At 45.1% G+C, this 24243-nt stretch overlaps 1 protein-coding gene and 1 long non-coding RNA gene across 2 annotated transcripts in view; both read left to right on the forward strand.

Annotated features, from left to right (window-relative positions):
- The window catches only part of LRP2 (LDL receptor related protein 2), a 227247-nt gene extending 214192 nt beyond the window's left edge, over window positions 1–13055 (forward strand). Inside the window, exons 71-79 of the mRNA XM_008258707.5 lie at window positions 1057–1176; window positions 3266–3356; window positions 4455–4522; window positions 4893–5013; window positions 5518–5647; window positions 6743–6844; window positions 8526–8633; window positions 12318–12389; window positions 12569–13055. Of these exons, the coding sequence (XP_008256929.3) occupies window positions 1057–1176; window positions 3266–3356; window positions 4455–4522; window positions 4893–5013; window positions 5518–5647; window positions 6743–6844; window positions 8526–8633; window positions 12318–12389; window positions 12569–12739 (983 nt within the window). The 3' untranslated portion in view covers window positions 12740–13055. The remainder of the gene's footprint in view (window positions 1–1056; window positions 1177–3265; window positions 3357–4454; window positions 4523–4892; window positions 5014–5517; window positions 5648–6742; window positions 6845–8525; window positions 8634–12317; window positions 12390–12568) is intronic.
- A 6868-nt stretch (window positions 13056–19923) lies between these two features.
- The window catches only part of LOC103348770 (uncharacterized), an 85719-nt gene continuing 81399 nt past the window's right edge, over window positions 19924–24243 (forward strand). Inside the window, exon 1 of the long non-coding RNA XR_016230832.1 lies at window positions 19924–20057. This is a non-coding gene — a long non-coding RNA (uncharacterized LOC103348770). The remainder of the gene's footprint in view (window positions 20058–24243) is intronic.

Consider the following 24243-nt stretch of genomic DNA (forward strand, 5'->3'; position numbering starts at 1 on the left):
TGGGCCATCTTTCACTGCTTTCCCAGGTGCATTAGCAGGGAGCTGGAGTGGAAGCAGAGCAGCTGTTTCGAACTGGTGTCCACATGGGGTGCTGGCACTGTAGGAGGTAGCTTTACCCACTATGCCACAGCGCTGGCCCCACCTCACAGGAATTTAAACCTGAGCTTCTGTGAATAGCTTCCAGGTGATTCTGATGAATCATAGCTTTAAATTCCATTTTTTAAAAAAATATTTATTTATTTATTTATTTGGAAATCAGAGTTACACAGAGAGAGAAGGAGAGGCAGAGGCAGAGAGAGAGGTCTTGCATCCACTGGTTCACTCCCCAATTGGCCCCAACGGCCGGAACTGCACTGATCCAAAGCCAGGAGCATGGAGCTTCCTCCAGGTCTCCCATGTGGGTGCAGAGGCCCAAGGACTTGGGTCATCTTCTACTGCTTTCCAGGCCTTAGCAGAGAGCAGGATCAGAAGTGGAGTTGCCAGGACTCAAACCAGCACCTGTATGGGATGCCAGCACTGCAGGCAGCAGCTTTACCCGTTACGCCACAGTGCCAGCTCCTTAAATTCCCTTTTCTTAGAAATAAGGAAATTGAAGCCCAAAAGAAAATTCTCCTCATAGAGATGGAGTGGAAATCATACCCAGTAATATGCTTTGAATAGACCATGTATTGTGATCTATCTAGATTTGGGGAATGACAAATCTTGATACAATACTGGGATCTTACTGGTCCTTTGAGCCATCTTAAGATGCTTAGTATTGATTGGGTTATTTTATGGTTGGGCAATGAACCAGCTAGTTACTTTCTGAACCTTCCAGGGGATAGAGGAAATGCATGGCACCAATAGGAAATGTGAGTTACAGAACTGGGACAGAGGGCCCAGGGAGGGACTGTGTCTCTCTGTTGTGGGTGGCTGTGATGGGTGTGTATGTGCAGGTGATAACCAGGTAACAAGTGGCCTGGAAGTGTTGGGGTGCTGCCGCTGGGGCTCAGCTGATGGCGCTTTATTGGGCTATTCATTCTCTTGTCCTAACTGCTGCTTTCATGTGCTTTCCAGTGGCCAACCCTTGCAAACAAGTATGCAGCCACCTCTGCTTGCTGAGACCTGGAGGATACAGCTGTGCCTGTCCCCAAGGCTCCAACTTTTTAAAGGGGAGCACCACTGAGTGTGACGCAGGTAGGGGCACTGCCTGGGCAGCCAAGGTTGCCTTCAGGGACCTGAAGAATCCCTGTGTGCTGGGTCCTTTCAATGCAGAGTGGGGATGGCTAAAAGGAGGGACAAGAGATACGGGGAGCATAAACAGAACTGAGTAGGATGTAAGGGGCCAAACAGAACTTGCTATCCCACGATTCTTGAAATTTATTTGCTAAGATCTGCAGTGATAAAGATGCAGTATCCCTAAGTCTGTGGCTGTGTTGTTGTATAAAGACATTTCAAAGAGTGAGTTTTCTGTGAGACCTCCCCTTCCTTCCCTCACTCTGCACTGGGCTCCTGGCACCCCAGAGTCCGCTCAGCCATTCTAGAGCTTCTCAAGGTGGAGAACCATGTTCCCGAGGTGGGAGGGGTGAGCCAGGCTTGAGGATGTTCACTGTTCTTCTCATCTGCTCATTTCAAAGTCGAGACAACCAAAAAAAAGGGCTATGTTTTGCAAAGCATTTTATGTGGCTGCAAGATAAATGCTGGAATAAGGAAGTCAGTTTCATTCTCATCCCCAATTCTGTGGATGATCCATTCATGGCAGAACCTTTTTATCAATGACTCTTTTAAATTAAAGAATTAGTATGTCATGAGGAATAACTACGTGCCTCTAACTAGTACCCTTTGCTTTATAAGTACACTTTTAAGAAAATCCTGTAATTCATTAGTTGCCCATTTGATGGCTAAGCATCCTTGGGGCCTTCCCCAAATTTTAGATGATGGGAAAATGAAGGGGCTTAACCACCTTCTCCCACCAGGGGGAGCATGATGGTAAACAAGGAACCAGCCTCTGACTCACCCCAACCAGACAGCAAAGTGGGCAAGTTTAAAGAATGAACTCAAGATGAAAAAAATGACTTCCCGTCTCATTTCTTCCCTCCCCGCCGCACTCATTCCACTGCTACTGGGGAAATATTGCCTGTATTCCAATATTCTCAACAATATTCCGAACAGGATGATAGTTCAAGCTTTTGAGACGTGTTCTGTGCTATAAATGAAGCTTTCTGACTTATTGCAATTTCATATTGTAGCAGAGTTGCTGTCTAAGTTGTTATCACCCTTTAATTTTTTCCAAGTGATTTTTTAAAAGATTTTCATCAAAGCAAACACATTAATGATGGTAGCCATTCATGGTTTGGTATGTTAATCAATTAGTTCTGTTAGTATTTATTGAATGCCTACTATGTGCTAGGTAATGTTTTAAGTGCTGAAGATATTGGAAGTGAACAAAATAGACTACCCTCTGCTCTCGTTAGCTTATGTTTAATAGGATAATAAATAGAGAAACCAATAAATATATAATAGGTCAGGTGGTGAAGAAGACTAATAATGCAGGGTAAGAGGAATGAATATAAGGTGAGTGGGGTTGCTTTTTCAGGTGGAGTGTTCAGGGAAGGCTTCTCTGATACAGCAAATTTTGTGTAGAGGCACAAATTGAAAGACTGAGCCAAGAAGCTGTCCCAATTCCATAAACAAAATCTTCCAAGTATAGCACTGTGAAGCACTAATGGCCATGAGGCACATCCAGGGAGCAGGTGGTGCCGGAGCTGGGAGCAGAGACCCAGTGTAAGGGCAACTTGGGAGGAAAGAAATTGAGGATCTCTCTGGCTGTCTATCTAGTGTCTGTGTGTCTGTCTGTTGATTGATTGCTGATGCTTTAGACTCCTTAGCTGAAGGTTCAAGATGTGCCTAAATTAAATTATTGACCTCAACTGGGTTCATGAGGGGAGAATTCTGAAAACTCAAATGAAAACCTGAATGCCTTAAGATATTCTTTACCACAAGGTTCTTTTAACTATTCATCCCTGCTCTGGAGTCTAGCACCTCTTCACTGTTTAAGGGGAGATGCTATAAACTGCCTCTTTCTTTCCACTAAATGTACATGACCCCCAAGACCTTCTTATTGGGAGGGAAATTTGTCTGACTCTGGGGGAAGGTGATGTGTTTACAGGGAGACTACTGATCTGGCCTGCCCCTGTAGCCACTGCAGCCCTGGGCAGGTTTGCATGGTGTGGGTGCTCTGCTGAGTGCGGCCGACTAACACATGCATGGCTTTCCCTTTCTGCAGCCATCGAACTTCCCATCACCATGCCCCCCCCATGCAGGTGTATGTACGGAGGAAGTTGCTATTTTGATGAGAATGATCTGCCCAAATGCAAGTAAGTCTAAATGTTGAGGTCGAGCTGTAGGCTTTGCCTCTTCTGCGGGAATTGGAGACCTGAAAGTAGCCAAGAAAACAAGTGTAGGAACCTGGCTGGTTCACTAATTTCACATTTTAACCAGCTTGCCCCTTGGGGAAGGCAGCAGTAAACTAGTGCAGTGTGCATAAGAATCTCCTGGGGATGTGGTTAAAATGCCCAGTCATAAGGATCTCCTGGAGCATGTTTTGGGGGTAGGGAGTTAGAGAAATGGCAGGAGCATCATCCGACTCCCCTGAGCTCGTTGAGGCCAGTGGGACTGTGGGAGAACAGCCGTCCACAGAGCTGCTTTTAGGGGGAGGCCTCCACGATGAGCAAAGCCTGGGCTGAAGATTTGGCGAACAGACAACTGAGAAGGCTCTGACACGGGGCGAGATAAACAGGTGCCTTTGCAAAGTGTTTAATGAAAGCAGTTCAAAGGAAGGAACACAAACGTGGTTTCCATTTTTCACTCTCCGTAAGAAAGAATTCCATAAATTAGAGAAGGCATCAGTAGGTTGCTTTGGTGGGACTGGCCCTGTCAAGCCATTGCTCCTCCACTAGAGTGAGTTTCTCAGCCAGGCCACTGTTGATCCTTCTTGTCATCTCTTGACAAAACAGAGGTTGTGTAGGATGCGTTGCATGTCTAATTTTTTTTTTAATTTCTTTTTATTTATTTGAAAGACAGAGTTAGAGAGAGAGGTCTTCCTTCTGCTGGTTCTCCCCAAATGGCCGCAATGGCTGGAGATGAGCCTATCTGAAGCCAGGAGCCAGGAGCTTCTTCCGGGTCTCCCATGCAGGCACAGGGACCCAAGGACTTGGGCCATCTTCTGCTGCTATCCCAGGCCATAGCAGAGAGCTGGCTCGGAAGAGAAGAAGCTGGGACTAGAACTGGCGTCCATATGGGATGCCAGTGCTTTGGGCCAGGGCTTTAACCCGCTGCCCCACAGCACTGGCCCCAACATGTCTAATTGTAAAGTCCTTGACCGAAGCACTCTCGCATCTCTGGCTTTGCTTATGAAACTGCAGCAGAGCCCAACAAGGCAGCAGGCTAGTGAATGGTTCTCCTTTTACTTTCAGATGTGCCAGTGGCTACACCGGACAGTATTGCGAAATAGGGTTTTCCAAGGGCATCCCTCCAGCAACAAGTAAGTTTTAAGACTATCAGCAACCTGGAAGTACCCATGGTACTTTCCATTTTGTTTTTATTTGATGACAATGTGTAGGAAGAGAACTGTTTTTTTCTTAGCATCATATAATTTCCACCAATGTATTCCAATGCTGGACTACACAGTGATTTAGAGTCAGTATTGATTCAAAATGTGGCTCTGCCACCTTCTAAGTATGTAATAATAGCACACAGCTTGGTTGCCCCCCACCCTCAGGAGAATGCTGTTATTTGTTGATTTATCCGATTTGGCCCAGTCTTGGCAGAATGAAGGCTTGTAGCCTTCAGCTTCTCCAGAGGTCGACATTTGTTGGCTCTTTCCCCGCTCACTGCTTCTGTGTCTTCCATAGCGGCCATGGCTGTGTTGCTGACAATTCTCTTGATCGTCATCGTCGGAGCCCTGGCAACTGTAGGATTTTTCCACTATAGGAAGACCGGCTCTCTTCTGCCAGCTCTGCCCAAGCTGCCAAGGTTGGTTACAGCATGTAGGATAGTAAGTCTAGAAGCCTGTGTGATGTGATCAGGTGAATAACCTGATTTTTTTAATTTTTATTTTTAAGTTAAAAGTAGAGCAGGCAGTTCCTGTCTTCTGCAGGAACAAAGATTAGGAAGGGTCGAAAGCTTTCATTCCAAATCACAGTTTCTTCATCAACGGCTTTGCTGAGGCCTGAGGGACAAGTCATGTTTTGCAGTCCTAATGGCTGTGCCTGCTGCTGCCTGCTCAGGTCAGGCTAGAGAGCTCAGCCGGCTGTGTGATGGCTGGCGGCATTCCTGCAGGCCCCCATCTCCTACATCCAGGGATGTGCTTTAACGTTTCCAGGAAGCTGAGGGAACTCAGCCTCGCATTTGACTCAGAGTGGGAACTGAGCATTGCATTTCAGCAAGGTACAGCCGCGTGGAGGAAAGATCTGCATTTCAGTAAGATACAACAGGCTGAACAAAAAATAAGACACTGTTTCCGTGGCTTTCTTCCAGCTTAAGCAGTCTTGTCAAACCTTCTGAAAATGGAAATGGGGTGACCTTCAGGTCAGGGGCAGATGACAACATGGAAATTGGTGTATCTGGTTTTGGTCCTGAGTCTGCTATTGACGGATCAGTGTCATTGGTGAGTGGGGTTTAAGATGGTTATTTCAAAGTTGTCATTTTTTACTATTTTATAGAAGAAATATTTCTTATCAAGAATGAAATTAACCTGGGGAATGTTGAAATACCTTGATACACCATATAACTGTCAGAGTAAAGTCTGTGCTGCATAGATCAAATTGGGAAACCTGAGATTTATTGCAGAAATAGGTCTAAAAGTATTGGTAGCATTAGTAATAAAGTTAAAACTCATACCTACTTCCCTGGCCCTAAGCCACACTGCTGCATTAGAATCATAAACAGTCTTAAATATTAAACTTTCATTTTTTAGTGGTGTAGAGGGAGATACAATATTTTGTTTTTATTTGATGACAATGTGTAGGAAGAAAACTGTTTTTTTCTTAGCATGATATAATTTCCACCAGTGTATTCCAATGCTGGACTATACAGTGATTTAGAGTCAGTATTGATTCAAAATGTGGCTCTGCCACCTTCTAAGTGTGTAATAATAGCACACAGCTTGGTTGCCCCCACACTCACTGTCTCCATCTGTAAGATGGGTACAGTAATCCTCTGTGTGAGGCCCACATGGGTTATTTTGTGAGGGGATCAACAAGTCTCTGTAATCATTATAGGGAAGCTACTTTGAGTATTTTGTTCTTCCCCCAAATCTGTCATTGTTAGCTGTGCCTGCAAGTTCAGTGTCATGCATTCTTTCTCCTCTCCCCCTCTCCTATTCTTTTCCTTCTTGCCCTTCTTCCGACATTACCCTCTTCTCTTTTGTCCAGACCCACTCCCCAAGTTATTTGCATTATAGGACCGTAGAGAGTTTGGATATAGGAAACGAGTTTCTGTTTTCTTGTTCTAATGACCTAGTGCCTTTATGTTACCTTAGAGATGTGTCATGTGGGGCCCCTGTGTCTCTGCTGGTGTGTGTGTGTTGCGATGGGAGTGTTTGTGCTTGTGTGACGATCTCTAAGCTTTCATCTTTGGGGAAACTTTGTCACAGCACCCAGAAAACTTCCAGGGGTGAGGAAGGCACCTCCCTGTGTGTGTGCGAACTGGATCCATACAGTGTGATCTCTCGATCTTTCTCTCTCTTCCCCTCCCCCACCAGAGTGACCACTTTGCCATGGAGCTGGGGAAACAGCCTGTAATATTTGAAAACCCCATGTACGTGACCAGAGACTGTGCCGTGAAAGTGGTTCTGCCTGCCGAGGTGAGACGGCACACAGCTCTTTGTTTCCGTGGTCGCTGCTGCTGGGTCTTACTCTCCCCAGCGTGTCTGCGGCGGAGTCTCCGAACCTCTCCAAGTGGGGAGTGCTCCATGCCTCAGCCCCGCCGCCTGCAGGGCTGACCTGACCACTTGACCTGAAAACAGCGGGAATCCTGTTTTTCTGCTCAGTTGTTGAGGCTTGAAGCCTCGCTGGGGCTGATCATTCTGCATCATTCTGAGTCTCATTCTGAGTGGCAGGTGTGTGAGTCCCTTCAGACGTCTGGTAGACTCAGTGCCAGCATCCCATATGGGCGCGAGTCCTGGCTGCTCCTCCTCCGATCCAGCTCTCTGCTGTGGCCTGGGAAAGCAGTAAAAGACGGCCCAAGTCCTTGGGCCCCTGCACCCACGTGGGAGACCCAGAAGAAGCTCCTGGCTTCAGATCTGTGCAGTTCTGGACTTTGTGGCCATTTGGGGAGTGAACCAGCAGATGGAAGATCTCTTTCTCTCTCTCTCTCTCTTTTTCTGCCTCTGCCTCTCTGTAAATCTGCCTTTTAATTAAATAAATAAATCTTTTAAAAAACTCATTTGTCTGAAAGAGAGAGATTGATTGATTCAATCTTCAACCACGCTGTTTCACTCCCTAAAGGCATGTAACGGCCCAGGCTGAGCAAGACCAAAGCTGGGAGTCTGAACCTCCATCTGGGTCTTCTACCTCATTGGCAGGGACTTAACTACTTGAGCTATTGTCTGCAGCCTCCCAGGGTGTGCATTAGCAGGGAGCTAAAAATGGAAGCAGAGCTGGAATTCAAACCCAGGCACTCCCATTTGGAATGTGGGTGTCCTAAATGTATCTTAACTGCTGGGACAAACACCTGTCCCTACAAATAGCTTTCTTAGAAGCAGAAATATTTGAATCTTGAAAGTATTTTGCTAGCAGGTAGCAAAAATGTACTCACATGCTAAAACAGCTAGGCTGTTTCTTTTGGCTTTTTCACCTGAAATAAAATGAGGCCATGTATAGAAACACATCCAAACTTGAGAAAAAAGCAAACTGATGAATACAGAAGTATAGGAGAATGTGGGAGTTATCTGCCCTATAATTTATTAATTACTTATTCATGGAAATTTGGATTTAAGAGGGAACTGTGGAATTCCATGCATGTTACAGAAAAATGTGTAGAAAAGTATTAATTCTATTATGCCGATGGCTTCAGAAATTCAATGTCTTTTACGTAGTCCGCTGAGATTTCAGAGTTTTGCTCTTAACATCCAAAGATGGGATTCTCAGTTCACCATTATGTTTGGGGAATTATTCATGGCATTCTTCTAGTAATTGGCTGCTGATAGACATCCAGAGTATCATTTGTTCAAAAATATGGTGATTGGTGGGTGTAAGGAGGCATAGAAAATACAACAGAAATTGTTAGTATTAAGTGAGTGTGCTCAATGAGAGACGCATTTGCTTTCCAGGATTAAGGCATGAGATGACTTAGTGGCCAATGCCCAGGATGTTAGGGAGTGAGGAATTAGTTTAGTCCTGGGCTGCGGGATCGGCTCAAAGAATAAAAACCATGTCCATCCGTGTTGGTGGAAAACAGACCCAAAGAGCTGATAGCAAACTGTAGCAGTGTACTTACTGCTGGATTCTTTCAAAACTGGATAAGGGCCTTCAATGTGTTCGCAGGCGGTGGTAGCTGGAAATGTGGATGCCAAGAACTATGAAAGTCCCACAAACCCCCCTGAGACAAGTCCAGGGACAACGCCAGTGTCTCCGGGTGCTGCTGGGATTCAGGTAACAATGTCTGACTCCAGAAATTTTGTGAGATTTGGAAAGAATGCTGAGATTGGTGGGTTGATATAAATCCTAGGTAAACTGGGTAGACCTCAGCAAGCTCACAGATCCCAAGATGTGTAAGCAGATAATAAAGATAATTTTTAAAAAGCATAGATTGAGAAATTTTCTAACAAATGGCGCTATATTCTAACACTGAGTTGTGAAGAATGCAGTTTTTCTGCTGTACTTGTCATGTGTTTTTTGGTGTGTGTTTTATAATTTTTAATTTTTAATTAGTCCTTAAAAGATTCAATGTGATTTGTGGATACAATTCTAAGAACATGACATTCCTTTCTCCCTCCCTCCCTCCTTCCCTTATCTCCCTCTTGCCTCTTTCCTCCCCCCCCCCACCTTTTTTTAGTTTTTGAGATAGCATATTTTAAAATTAGTTTTTGAGATAACGTATTTTAAAATTGCATTACAGTAAAAAGGCTTAATACTTCACTGAATAAGAAGTTTAACAAGTAAAAAGCAAAAAGACCCTAGTTTAGTGGGAGTATAGACAATGGCTATAAATGATAATTGAATGGAAAAATGTGTGTCATGTGTCTACTCCCTTATATAAGGCACATTGTTTAAGGCATTGTTGCTGTTAGCTGTACTTACCACTAGATGGCACAGGTTTACACCCACGTCATCTATCCTATCTGTCCATCATTCACTTAATTGTCCAACCAATCATGCAACCAACCATTACTGCTCTCAATGTGCCAGGCACAGTGCTTGCTATTGAGAGTAAAAGAAAAAAATTATCACTTGGTGGAGTTTCTGTGGAATGACTTTAGGCCTTTTTCAATTTGTAGGGTCCATTTGTTATACAACTCAATGTTAATGGCTAATATGTTATTAGTTTTAATGGATAAATACATGCAGCCATCCGAGATCTAGCTATTTGATTTTGTACAAACCATTTTACCTCTGGACGATGGTGTTCCTCATTGAAGATACTATCAGCATATTGAATGAGACAATTATTTTTGCTACAAAATTGTCCTGTGCACTAAAAGGCATTTCAGTATTCCTGGTCCCTGTCCACTAAATTCCAGTGGCATCTTCCCCAAGCATACTCATGTACACACTCCTGGTTGAAAACAATGGGCTCTGGAATGTCTCAGTTCTAAAGTTCTCTGACTATTTTTGGTCAGTAATGTAAACAAAAGCCTAAGGGTATTTAGAAACTTTATCATTTTATAAAGCTTTATTCCTTAAGTTGCACAGTCCACAAGTGCAATTGGCACTGGCAAAGTTAACTTGGAAGTCTCATTAGATTTTTAGCCGTGAACCACTTCAGACATTGGCTCCTGTTCTGCTTGTTTGGGTCAAAATACAAATGTATTAGCTAAACTGATGCCAAGTGGAAGAGCTTATATCTAAGGTCTGTGTCTCCCTTTTAATAATCCTTTACTTCTTTCTTCTACACAAAATTTCCACTTGGTATTTTTCAAGGGAGCAAACTTTTTTTCTTCAAGCTACATTAATTTTTAAGATTTACTCATTTATTTGGAAGGCAGAGTGACAGAGGAAGAGATAGAGAGAGAGCTTTCATCTGCTGGTTCACTTCCCAAATGCCTGCAACAGGGGGATTAGGCCAGGCCAAAGCCAGAAACCAGGAGCTCCATCTGGGTCTCCCGTGTGGGTGGCAGTAGCTCATATCCTTGGGCTGTCATCTGCTGCCTCCCAGGTGCATCAGTAGGGAACTGGGTCAGAAGTGTGGAGTAAGTGGACTCCTGGCTTCGACCTGGCCTGGCCTCAGCTGTTGCAGGCATTTGGAGAGTGAACCACAGTTTGAAAAATCTCTCACTCTCACTCTCTTTCTTACTCTGCCTTTCAAATATAAATAAACCTTAAAGAAAAAAAAAAAAAAAAGATCACCCTAGGTTGCCATTCATGTGCCCACGAGTATCACAGAATTATCTTTCATCAGTAAATAGGCCGAGGACTCAAAGTTAGGAACATGAACTCCTAAGACTGAGTTCCATGGTTCTCTAAATTCGCATTAATCTGCATGGAATCTCAAGGAGATATCAGCAAAAGCCCCCACACTGTTTCTCTTGTTAGGAGGCACTTCATTTCCAGGAGCAATTCCATACTGAAGCAATGACTTTGCAGAGTTCAGGGCTTCCCTGCTTAACTGGAAGATCCAGAGTCAGGGCTCTGGCTCCATGTCTTCATCTTCCCCTTGGAGGCACCATGGACAGAGCAGGTCCTTGTTTAAACGTGAGCTAGCGTGAATGGCCTCTTACACTTAGCCTATAGCCACGTGCTCGCTACTCCTTCACTTGTGGGTCCTGTACTTTCACAGAGTATAATACACTGCATACAATGTGTGGGTTCCCTGGTCTCCTGCCAGGTTCCTATCCTGCAGCCAGAGCTGTGGCCAGCATTGCTGGCAGCTTTGCAGCTAGGTGAGGGCTGCCAGCTGTCATGGAGGGTAGTTTGTGCTGTCCCTTGAGTGGTCATTCCCTGCCCTTTCGCCTACAGTGTAGCTCTTTGCTCCTGCTGTGCCTCAGCCTCTATCAAGTAGGGGTAATAAGAGCACCCACCTAAAGGGGTTGCTGAGAGGATTAGATCAGACACTTGCAAAACTCTTAGAATAATCCCTGACATGTAGTGAGCACTCAAGACTGTGCGCTGTTTTAACTCTTGTCATTATGATTACAGGAGGAAATGATGAAGGGAGAAAGGCCATTCCTGAACTGAACAAGAATCAAGACTTTGTTTTAGGAAACAAGAGTTAAACTCAGCCTTTTCTTTTTTTTTAACTTTTATTTAGTAAATATAAATTTCCAAAGTACAGATTACAATGGCTCCCCCCCATAACTTCCCTCCCACTCGCACTCCTCCCATCTCCCGCTCCCTCTCCCATTCCATTCACATAAGATTCATTTTCAATTATCTTTATATACAGAAGATCGATTCAGTATATATTAAGTAAAGATTTCATCAGTTTGCATCCACACAGAAATACAAAGTGTAAAAATACTGTTTCAGTACTAGTTATAGCATTACTTCACATTGGACAACACATTAAGGACAGATCCCACATGAGGAGTAAGTACGCAGTGACTCCTATTGTTGACTTAACAATTTGACACTCTTGTTTATAGTGTCAGTAATCTCCCTAGGCTCTAGTCATGAGTTGCCAAGGCTATGGAAGCCTTTTGAGTTTGCCGACTTCAGTCTTATTCAGGCAAGGTCATAGTCAAAGTGGAAGTTCTCTCCTCCCTTCAGAGAAAGGTACCTCCTTCTTTGATGGCCCGTTTTTCTTTCTGTTCTCCAGTAGCCCCAGAAAGCTCTTAGGTGTCTTGGTCTTAATGCATTCCATCTGTATGGAAGTAGCCAGAGTGAGCTGCCTGTCAAAGCTTCTAGACTCAGTGGGTACAGATTTATAAACTGTGAACTTCAAATCAAGGATGTGTTTTGAGATCATTAGGTGAAAACCATGCAAAGTCTCAGTTATGGTTCCAGGGCCATAGAAAGAGGTGAACAGGTGATTTCCTCGGCCAGGTCCCACATTCCTAGGTCCCAAATGGTTTGGTCCTTTCAGTGAGAAGAAATTTTAAAACCTAGACAAGGAGAAAAGTAACCCACAAAAAATTCCTTTGCTGAAGTTTTTTTGGTTTGTTTTCCTCTTTCCTTTAGGTACCAAGATGGAATATCTTCAAACGAAAGCCGAAACAAACCACCAACTTTGAAAACCCAATCTATGCAGAGGTAATTTTTAGCTATTTTCCTTAGCACAGGCATTGTTCACTCTAGATCATTTGCTTGGCTAAAGTGGACGAGCATTCAGATTTTTCTGAGCCAGCTGGCCAAGATGAATCTTCGTACCAAATTGTTTCTGGTTGTGTTGAGGAAATAAATGGCCAATTTCTGCCTCATTGTGGTTTCAGATGGACAACGAGCAAAAGGAAGGGGATGCTGGGGCCCCACCTCCATCACCATCTCTCCCTGATAAAATTTCTCCAAAAAGAGACCCAACGCCCGGCTACACTGCAACAGAAGACACTTTTAAAGATACCGCAAACCTTGTGAAAGTTGTTAAAGAAGACTCTGAGGTATAGCCACGCCAGCTGTTTAGGGAATCATTAGAAACACATTTTTGCACATGTATTTTTTACAAACAGAAAAAATAAGTCCACATTCAGTACTTTATAAAAATATATTTTTCTCTGCCTACAGTTGGAAGTGTCTTGTGTGTCTTTTTTTTTTTACTTATGCCATTTCCTATTTTTACAAATAATTACCACAATGTACTATATGTATATCTTTGCACTGAAGCTATCTGAAGGCAATGCTATAAATATATTGTACATTTGTAAATTTTGGAAAGATTATCACATCATTGAATCTGCTAATAAAAATATCTGTTGAATTGGTTGGTGATTGTTAAAATAAATGATCCAGTGAGGAAAGGAATTGACTTGACGGCCTTTAGCTGTGCCTGGCAAAGAGGCATCACACATATTTCCTTTGGAAGTATCCAGGGAAGGAACCCAGACACTATTCTCTGGTCCATTCCTACACACCAGCACTTAATGAATGTTCAATATTACATTTCAACTTGACTAATGGGTGTCTTGCTAGAGGCCACGATGTGTTGTATAGACATTTGGGGTTGATGGTAGATGCCTCAGATAGCAGGTAGAAAAAGCAGTTCAACTCCACTCTCTGCATGTTTGTGTTGTCTGGCCAGAGCACTCTACTTGGCATGTGTCCTCTCGCTGTTGAGTCAACTTCTGTGTTTGTAACATCTCTGAAGAAATGCCATGTCATGAAGTACAGGTGTCCTAGAGCAAGGGCACCTTGCTATATTTAGTAGAATGTGTTTAGTAGAATGAGCTCTTTCCCCATGTGGACCATATAGCCACTCATGCCCTTGCCCGACAACTCAGGTGGTCACTTACTCCAGTAAGTGGGACTTGGTAGCTGAATTACTAAAACCAAATCTGTGTCTTCATAAAGTAAGGTGCAACACAAATACCAGTTAAGTGAAGCCTCAACTGGGTTTTTGTTTCTGTGTGTGAAATGAACATTTTAATGACTATTTATTTCCAAAGTTGAACACGAATAGAAAGGGAAGTCATTCTTATTGAGCCTTTTTTAGATCCTTTGCCTACATCTGTACATTTGTATCACAATGTACTGTACAGCCCTGCCCCTCTCTGGAATAGTCGGTAGTCTCCACAGCGGGATCCAGGCAGGAAAACACAGCTGCCATAGCACGTAGCTTTCCCGGCTCTCTGTGCTAGTCTTGCACATTTGTTAAACAATGAATGAGTGGTTGGATGGATGGATGAATGAAACATGTACTACTGATTATTTTATCCCTGAGTTCTCAAGATATTTTTTGCTGCTCATATTTTGAGTGCTGATTGTAATTACTTTGAAATGTACTTTGATTAGAAAAGCAACTGGAAATGATGCTGCTGAAAAATTTCTAATAAATGTGTATTTTATCAGATGTCTCCCGTGTGCTTCTTAAGCCCTCGTTGTGAGTCAGTTGCATTTGGCTATGTAGAAAGCTTGAGTGCTTTTTTTGTCACATCAGTTTTGTACTACTTATTCCTGGAAGCAAATCTAGACCATTTCTTTGAAAACGAATGAGTCTCTGTATTAATTTTTATTTTGGCCATGATATCCTGTAATAAGTGGTAGAAAAGCAATCAAACAGGTCTCCAGAAACCAACAGATGTCAGAGTCTGGCCCAGCCAGTGCCCAGTGGTCAGCAGTCTCTGTGTGCTCTCCCTGGCTAATGCAGACCAGAGAGGAAAGGGACATGTTCCTGTTCCTCCGATAACCAGTGTTCCTCTCATTAGAGTCATTTGTCAAGAACACAGTGTCCCAACTCATTACTTTCTGCACAGGGGCCAGGCCCTCCTAGCCTGTAAGCTGTTAATCTCTCTGAGCTTCAGCTGCTGCTTCTGCTGAGTTGGTTGTGTGAGTCGAATGTGAAAAATGTGTGTAGAGTGTAGCACAGTGCCTTGCATAAAGTAAGACATGATCGTTAGTGTGATGAAGTTTGAGGAAGAGAGCAGATGCTAGTCTGGGTTTCTAAAGGCCTGTCACATGATTCTGATGCATACCCAGGGTTGAGAACTGCTGTTCTAAATAGAAACGGCCACCTTTCTTCAATGTCTTTCTTAATGAAGCATATTATGGAAGTGATCAGGATTTTATCTGGGCCTTTGAAGGGATGCACATACCTTGTAATGAGGATTCAATGAAGATGATTAAAAAGTTTCATATTATTTTATTGTATTTTGAGAGTGATAGGAAAGGGAATAAACACTTCTGTACATGGAAGAGGGAAAGCCAAGAAGGCAAAAGTGACCTGAATGTGGTCACAGCATGGATGGTAGAGCCATGGCTGAAGTACACCTATCCTGGGCCCTTCTGAGGGCTCCTGTCTTATCAACACTTCTTGTTCCAACCACCTGGGGTAGATCCTTTCACAGAATTCCCAGCATCTAGCACCTAGCACCTTTGTTGAATGAGAGAACAAGCTGAAGTATGAACTTATTCTTCCATCCCTTTCCAAGTTTCCAGACCCAACTGCAAAGAACTTTTCTTCAGTTACATTATGTGTTGGCTTCCCTGAGTCCTGTTGTAGCTGTAACTTCCTTGAGAAAACTCTATGTGCCAAAGGAATAGTAGAACTTGGAAAGTTCTGAGCCTTCCCTGACAGTGAAGAGACTTTTACTACAGAGCAGGAAGGACGCAGACTGTTTCCAAGAACACAGTTAAACCACGGGTCTTTAAAAAGTCCGTGGAGCGGCCTGCATTGTGGCATAGCTGGTAAAGGCAACTTTGATGCTGGCGTCCCATAAGGTCACCAGTTTGAGTTCCAACTGCTCTGCTTCCAATCCAGCTCCTTGCTAATGCTCCTGGAAAAGCAGTGGAAAATGGCTCAACTCCTTGGGACCCTTCTCCCATGTGGGAGACCTGGAAGAAACTCCTGGCTCCTGCCTCGGGCAGGCCCACCCCTGGCCATTGTGACCATTTAGGGAGTGAATCAGTGGATGGAAAATTCTCTCTCTCTGTCTCTTTGGCTCTCTCTCTCCCTCTCCTCTTTCTCTCTCCTTATAACTCTGCCCTTCAAATAAAAAAGTAAGTTTTTAAAAAAATAGTTTATGGAAATTGTGTATTATGAAAAACCTATGCATCGATTTCAAAAAAATTTTGCACCAAAATAAACTTATCTGTTAACTCAGTTTTTCCATGAACTTTTTGAAATACCCTCATCCATGTATTGTTACCAGTTTTTGTTTTTTCAGGTTTTATTTTTTGGCACCATCTAAGAATGCAGTATTTGAGGCACATACTTAAGCTGTAGAAGATAAGCAACGTTGATCTGTTCTTGGCACAGTGCTTTGCAGCCATTTCCCCAAATCGTAAAAGAACCAGATTCATTCAGGGGTTATTTGCAACAAAAACAATGATTATGCACATTATGGAGATGGTACCTTGGTTTTAGAAGGGGAGTACATTTATTTATCTTTAGTCTTTGCCAAGAACAATGTTTAAACTACATGTACAGGGGCATTGTGGTGTAGTGGGTAAAGCTGCCACCTGCCATGATAACATCCCAAAATGGCATCAGTTCAAGACCCAGCTGTTTCATTTCTGATCCAGCTCTCTGCTATGGGCTGGGAAAGCAGTAGAAGATGGCCTAAGACCTTGGGCTCCTGCACCCACATTGGAGACCCAGAAGAAGCTACTAGCTCCTGGCTTCAGATCGGCCCGGCTCCGGCCATTGTGACCATTTGGGGAATGAACCAGCATATGGAAAACCTCTCTTTCTCTCTGCCTCTGTTCTCTCTGTAACTCTTTTTTAAATAAATACATAAATAAATCTTCAAAAAAAAAAAAAAAAAGCCTGCATGTGCAGGGATGGGCTCTTTGCCTAGTGGTTAAGATGCCCACATTCTATATCTTAATGCCTGGGTTCAATGCCTGGCTCCAACTTGCTGGCTCTGGCTTCCAGTCAGTGTGGACCCTGGGTGGCAACAGTGATGGCTCAAGTAATTGGGTCCCTGCCACCCACATGGGAGGACTGGGTTGTTTGCAGCACCCAGCTTCAGCCTCAGTCCAGCCCAGCCCTGACAATTGGAGAATGCGGGACTGAACCAGAAGATGCAAGTGTGATCTCTCTCTCTCTGCCTCTCAAATTAATTAATTAAAAAAAAAAAAAAAACCCTTGTATACAGGCTGCAGTCGCACTGACAAGTAACATGGCTCATGGAATGAGTGGGCTTGAACTGGCCATGTGACCCTGGGTAAGTTGTTGTACTTCCTGGTCAATTTAGATGGAAAATGAGAAGGTTGGCCAAGGTGTTCTCTGAGTCCTCCTCCAGCTTTCAAGTGCTAGGGTTCAATGATTTATCTCTATTCCAGTGTTCATTTAGAATTTAGGTCATTTCAAACTCACTGCAACTGTTTCAGTAACTTCTAAGCTTGTTACAGCAACTTCAAAGAAAGCAGATTGAATGATAGTATATTAATTTTCATCCTCAAATCTCTCTCTAGGTGAGCTGTCAGAAAGATGCATTTTTTTTTAAGATTTTTATTTATTTGACAGGCAGAATTACAGACAGAGTGAGAGACAGAGAGAAAGGTCTTTCATCCACTGGTTCACTCCCCAAATGACCACAACAGCTGGAGTTGGGCCGAACCAAAGCCAGGAGCCAGGAGCTTCTTCCAAGTCTCCCATGTGGGTGCAGGGACCCAAGGACTTGCGCCATCTTCTACTGCTTTCCCAGGCCATAGCAGAGAGCTGGATCAGAAGAGGAGCAGCCGGGACTCGAATGGCGGCCATATGGGGTGCTGGCGCTGCAGGCGGAGGGTTTAGCCCACTGTGCTGCAGTGCCTGCCCCAGAGAGATGCATCTTAGAAATGCCATCCCCCACTTTCTGCAGTATCTGAGGGCTTGCGTGACAGTCTCAGGGCTGAAAGTTGCTGTGCAGGGTTCCTTTTGGCAGGAACGCACCCCCCCCCCCACCCCACGCCCTGCAAACATCCTTTACAGATCCAACACTGTGGGGGACTTGTGCAGAGCAAGGGACTCATACTGAATTCCCTAAAGCACACAAAGGAGCCCTTGACAGTCAGGGAGAGAGGCTGGCTGGCTAGGCAGGCAGCCACCTGGGAGGAACATACGGCATCCTGCTGACTTCCGATGGGTCCACAAATGGACTCTGGGTTAAAGGACAAACAAACCCAAAAGTCAAACAAGTGAATCATAGCTTTTTTATTCTTTGTCACTTAAACTGTTAAACATTTTAAACAGTGGTAAAATGCATATAAATATTTTAAACTTGAATTTTTAATCATGAATTTAATCTGGGTTTTGTTTTTATTATTATTTTTAATCAAGCTGGCTTTGGGAAGGCTGCCTGTGAAGGCTTTGAAAATCACTGAGACACTGAATGACCTTCTAAAATTCGGACTGCAGGGTGGCTATTTGGCATAACACTTAAGTCGTCCTTGGGATGTCTGTATCCCACACGGGAGTCCCTGGTTTAAATCCCACCTCAGCTTCTGACTCACCTTCCTGCTAATTTACACCCTGGGAGGCCTCAGATGATGGCCCCAGTAGTTGGGGATACCCATGTGGGAGAACTGGATTGAGTTCTGTGCTCCTAGCTATACTGAGTTCTAACATAGGCAAGGAAAGGTCCCACTCGATGCCACCCAGTCCTGACTCCTGCTCCATCCCATTCCACTCTGCCCTACCTGCCCAACAGCTTCCTAGTCTTAAAATCTACCATAACTCTTATCAAAACTTCCTGTCCAAAGAAAGCTTCTAGTGACTTCCATTCTATCAAGGACAGATAAATCAATCCTGGACCATGTGCATTATTACCTTGCCTTCAGGTAACACTAATAAAATTTAACAAGAGCTCTTGGATGAAAAGTCTATGGTTACATGAATGGAATTCCACTTGCTTTTTAAAAAATTTATTTATTTGGGGGCATGAACTATGGTGTAGCAGGTAAAGCCACTACCTGCAGTTCCGGCACCCCATATGGTCCCAGCTGCTCCACTTCTGATCCAGCTCCCTGCTAATGTGCCTAGGAAAGCAGCAGAGGATGGCCCAAGTGCTTGGGCCCCTGCCACCCATGTGGAAGACCTGGTTGAAGCTCCTGGCTTCTCGCTTTGGACCAGTCCAGTCCCCGGGGCAGTTGTAGCCATTTGAGGAGGTGGGCTAGTAGGCCTAGGTGGGAAGTTTCACATAGCAGGGCTCCTGGGATGCTCCAGGAGAGGCCATTGGATGCTGTGAAAGGGGCACATCAGGGAGCCGGCAGGAGGCCAGGCGGGCAGCATCCTCGGCTTGGGTCAGGCACTTAACTTCCCCAGGACTGGTCCTGGACCCAGGAAAAAGGCTCCTTTGTTCTTTTCTCTGTATGCTCTTCCTCCCTGATTGTGGGATGCTCTGAGGCCACGTCTAGTACCGTTCATTCTGGGAATCCACATTTTGGATTTCGTGAGCTCTTGCTAGCCTGAGAAGGACTGGAGCCACCAGGTGACACCTTGTTCCCACGCGAAATTTATTCTCAGATGACTAATGATGTAGGTCTCAGAATGAAACCTATTCTGTGACCTCTCTTGAAATCCAGGCACAACAGGCGCCGTCTTGGTCTGGGAGTGGGGATGGGTAGGGAGGATCAGACAGTTGCCTTTGCACCCTTTGGATCTTGTAGGCAGTGCAGAAAAATCTTGAATAGATTGCAGGGTACGAACGGAAGCCAAGGATACTTAGCTCCGTAACCTTCTAGAAAGTGTCCCCGCAGGGGAAGAACCCAACCGGAAGAGTGTCTGTGCACCAGCTGGGTTGGAAGCCATCTGAGTTTCAGCAGTCTGTCCAGAGAGGGGTCATTAAGGTGTGGTTTGTGTTCCTTTGCAGCAGGGCTCCCAGGAGGCCTGAGGCACTGTAGCCCCTGCAGACGTGGCCAAGGAAAGTTGTGTCGCAAAGGGTGGGGGTGGTGGTAAGGAAACCCTGAGAGACAAGTACTTTTTCAGGCAGCTCATCAAAGATTTATAGTGCTGCGGGAGTGGTACTTAACCTGCTAGTGCTGATGCGGGATAAAGAGGCAGCAGGATAGCTGGGTGTGCTGAGCTGGGCTCTAGAAGCCTGCGTCAGGAAGCGGTCTCTTTAACCGCCAATTTGATAACGCCCACGTTCCCAGAATGCACCGGTCACATCCGGGACCCAGGCGCGCTAGGCGAGCACCCCCTTTGCATAGCCACTCGAGGGACCGCCCACTTCCTTATAAAGAGGGGCCGTGCCGGGGCAGGCTATCCCTCTGCCGTGGACCCCGCGTAGACGCCCCTCCAATGTGGCCTGGTCTCGGCGCGAACTGTCCCGCTTTTGCTTAGAGGTACCGTTTTCGGGTTTTCTTCTCCTTTCTCGTTTATGAGCTATTCTTTGGCCCACTCATGTTGGGTATTTGTGTGAGCGACTCACACTTGATCGTGAATGGATGTTTATTCCCTCACTGTCACTGTTCCTCTTTGCACACTTACCAGTCTCCATTGACTGTTTCTGTCTTTGTGAGAGACAGTATCCTGGATCAAAGACTGATATATTCATTGCCACATCACTAGTGCGGCCGTGTCAGAGCTGGGGAAGGGGAGAAGATGGTCCGGCCACCTGTCAGCATCCCAGGACTGACCTGATCACCCTGGAGGAGTGAGGCAGGACTGCTGGTGCCCACAGCCTCCTCACCCCACCTGACGCTACCTTCCTGGCTGGAGCCACTTAGGGGAACCAGAGCTACTCTTACAAAGACACTTGGGAAATGCAGTCTCTGAAACGGGGCGGTTATCCTATGGATTTCAACTTGGGGTCTCTTTCCCCCTTCCCTGTGGGGAGAGAGAGAGAGAGAGGAGCAGTATGGAAAGCTGGCCAGATGGGCACAAATGTTAACAAGCCCAACAGATCCCATAGGTATAATTGATTCAGTGAGTTCCCTGTTAGGAGAAACTGATTTAGCAAAGTTTCTCCTAAAAGGCAGTCAGATCACTTTCCACTGCCTCCTTGTTGTCTTTCTGCCCACAGTCCCACAATGAGGATGCTGGGAACTGCAACCAGAGGACCAGAAAGAAAGCAGGGTTAAGACACTGCGTGTGATGCCAGCATCCAATAAAAATGCTGGTTTGAGTCTTGGTTGTTCCACTTCCAGTGCATCTCCCTGTTAATGTCCTTGGGAAACCAGTGCAAGATGGCTCCAGTGCTAGAATCCTGCACCCACATAGGAGACCCAAATGAAGCTCCTGGCTTCCGCCTAGCTCAGCCTTGGATATTGTGGCCATTTGGAGAGTGAAGCAGGGCATGGAAGATGCTCTCTCTCTCTCTCTCTAACTCTGCATTTCAAATAAATAATCTTTTTTAAAAAAGTAAAGAAATATGGTATTGGGGATTGACTCATTGCAGCAAAGCTTCCAATTCCAATTTAAATGCTACATTTCTCTATAAAATCAGAGTGCTTTATGTAAGTGATGAAATACTGGGTTATCTTCAAAAAACATGCTGACTTGTTCCAATGGTCTCCAGTAGTGAAGGTGGAGACAAAGAATCATATTAGGGAATTTAAAAGGTAATTCTGGCTTTTTTTTTTTTTTGAGGTTTATTTGTTTATTTGAAAGGCAGAGTTGCAGAGAGAAGGAAAGACAGAGACAGTGAGATCTTCCATCTATTGGATCTCTCCCCAAATGGTCACAAGGGCCAGGGCTGGGCCAGGCCGAAGCCAGGAGCTTCATCTGGGTCTTCCATATGAATGCAGAGGCCCAAGTACTTGGGCCATCTTCAGCTGCTTTCCCAGTGGCATTAGCAGGGAATTGGATTGGAGGTGGAGCAGCTGGGACTTAAGTATTGCTCATACGGGATGCAGGCTTTGCAGGTGGTGGCTTAACCGGCCTACATCACAACACCAGCCCCAAAAGGTAATCCTTACATTAACATTAACATTTCAGCCCCATCCATACTCTTGTCCCGACCCTGTCTCAGGAGAGTTACCAGAAAAAAGCAGCTTTGTGTCTGCTTCCCAGTGGAGGAACCAAGGCAGTGGGGTGACCCAATGACCCGCAGGAGGGGACAAAAGAGCAAAGGTCAACAGCAGTAAACACACGGGTGCATCTGTTCAGTCAGGAGCTGGCCAAGCCCACAAGGCTGGGAGATGAGCAGTGTTGCCCTGGTGCTCTGTGTCCCTGGAGGTCATCTGTGGTCCTTGCACCTCACTTTCCACTACTAAAAAATGTGCTCCTTAATACCTGTCTCCATAACAATAAGGGAAGATGAAGCCCAGAAAAAACACTAGAAGGTGTTGAAGCCTTGGAGAAGGTTCTCCATAGTGTACAGGGGAGGGAAGATTTCTTTCCAAGGTTGCTGGGTTCCTGGCTGAGGCCCCTGGAAAAAAAAGATAGGTTCGTAAGAGAAAAGCATGTGCATCAGTTGATTAAAGTTTTACATGACTCAAGGGCCTTTAGAAATGAAGACCCCAGGGAACAGACTTGCACGTTTTTAAAAAATAAAGGCACATTGGTTTCTTTCTTTCCTTCTTTCTTTCCTTTCCTTTCTTTCCTTTCTTTCCTTTCTTTCCTTCCCTTCCTTCCCTCCCTTCCTTTCTTTCTTTCTTTCTTTCTTCCTTTCTTCCTTTCTTCCTTTCTTCCTTTCTTCCTTTCTTCCTTTCTTCCTTTCTTCCTTTCTTCCTTTCTTTCTTCCTTTCTTCCTTTCTTTCTTTCTTTGACAGGCAGAGTGGATAGTGAGAGAGAGAGACAGAGAGAAAGGTCTTCCTTTGCCGTTGGTTCACCCTCCAATGGCCGCCGCGGCCAGCGCGCTGTGGCCGGCGCACCGCGCTGATCCGATGGCAGGAGCCAGGTACTTATCCTGGTCTTCCATGGGGTGCAGGGCCCAAGCACTTGGGCCATCCTCCACTGCACTCCCTGGCCACAGCAGAGAGCTGGCCTGGAAGAGGGGCAACCGGGACAGAATCTGGCGCCCTGACCAGGACTAGAACCCGGTGTGCCAGCGCCGCAAGGCGGAGGATTAGCCTAGTGAGCCGCTGTGCCAGCTTCTTTCTTTTTAAAATGATTTATTTCATTTATTGGAAAGACAGAGTTAGAGAGAGAGAGAGAGAGATCTTCTATCCACTTGTTTACTCTCCAAATAGTCACAACAGTCAGGGCTGGGCCAGGCCAAATCCAGGAGCCAGGAACTCCATCAAGGTCTCCTACATGGGTGACAAGGGCCCAAGCCCTGGGCCATCTTCTGTTGCTTTCACATTAGCACATTGGCAGCGATCTGAATTGGAAGTGGAGCAGTCAGGACTCTAAAGTGGATCTCATATGGGATGCCAGCGTTGTAGGTGGCAGCTTAAACCACTACACCACAATGCCGACCCCTAAGTTTGTACAGTTTAATGCTCTGTGGTTTGATGAAGAGTGATCAGTTGTGGAGAAGTATAATTAGAGAATAATTGGGTGTGATTTAATGGTGATAAACTGAGCGAGACTTAGCAAGACCTGTTTGTTCAGATTCTTCTTTGTGTCCTGTGTCTTCGGCTTCTTTCTTCTGGAAAGTAGAGAGAGCACCTCCTGAGTGAGGATCTTCAAACTGCTTCAGGGAAAAGGGAGGGAGGGAGGTGCTTCTTCTATTTCCTCAGATACCAAGGGGTAGGAAGTATGTACTGAACCCCATCAAGGGGCAGTGTTCACAGAAGCAGCAGGTGCATAAATGTGTGTTTTCTTCTGTCAGGGGCAAGGTCAGTGATCAAGACCAGGAGGAAAGTTAGGGACTGGGAGCTAGAGAATGTCATTGGAAGGGTGGGTTTGGGTTGGAGACTGCACTTACTGCCAGGCCTCCAGAGGGGGAAACTGGGAGGATTTCTCTTCTCTTCTCTTCTCTTCTCTTCTCTTCTCTTCTCTTCTCTTCTCTTCTCTCTTCTCTCTTCTCTCTTCTCTCTTCTCTCTTCTCTCTTCTCTCTTCTCTCTTCTCTCTTTTCTGTTTTTTTTCTCTCTATCTCTTTTTTGAAGATTTATTTATTTATTTGAAAGGCAGAAATACAGAGTGAAAGAGAGAGAGGGAGGGAGGGAGAGAGAGAAAGAGATATCTTCCATCCATTGGCTCATTCCCCAAATGGCCACAGCAGCTGGGGCTTGGCCAGGCCGGAGCCAGGAGCTTCTTCTAGGCCTTCTGCATAGGTGCAGGGGCCCAAGCACTTGGGCTATCCTTTGTTGCTTTCCCAGGTGCATCAGTAGGGAGCTGTATTGGAAATGGAGCAGCGAGAACTCAAATTGGTGCCCATATGGGAAGCTGGCACTGCAGGTGGAGGCTTAAGCTGCTACACCACAGTGCCAGCCCAGAAGTTTTCTTTTTTATCCATGTTGGTGTGGTTGTCATAGTCCACTTGACAACAAAGCTGCTTTGTCCTTATTCTGCACTGTAAGATGCTCTTTGCTCTATCTCCAGCCTGCAACTCATGGGACTGTCACTGTGACAAAAGCTTGGAAGCACCCCTGTTTCACAGAGGATGACAAAGCAAAGAAATGTCCAAACACTCTGATTCT

This window comes from Oryctolagus cuniculus, chromosome 3, assembly GCF_051225735.1.
Source record: "Oryctolagus cuniculus isolate XC-2025 breed Fujian yellow rabbit chromosome 3, ASM5122573v1, whole genome shotgun sequence".
In the NCBI taxonomy this organism is placed as follows: Eukaryota; Metazoa; Chordata; class Mammalia; order Lagomorpha; family Leporidae; genus Oryctolagus; species Oryctolagus cuniculus.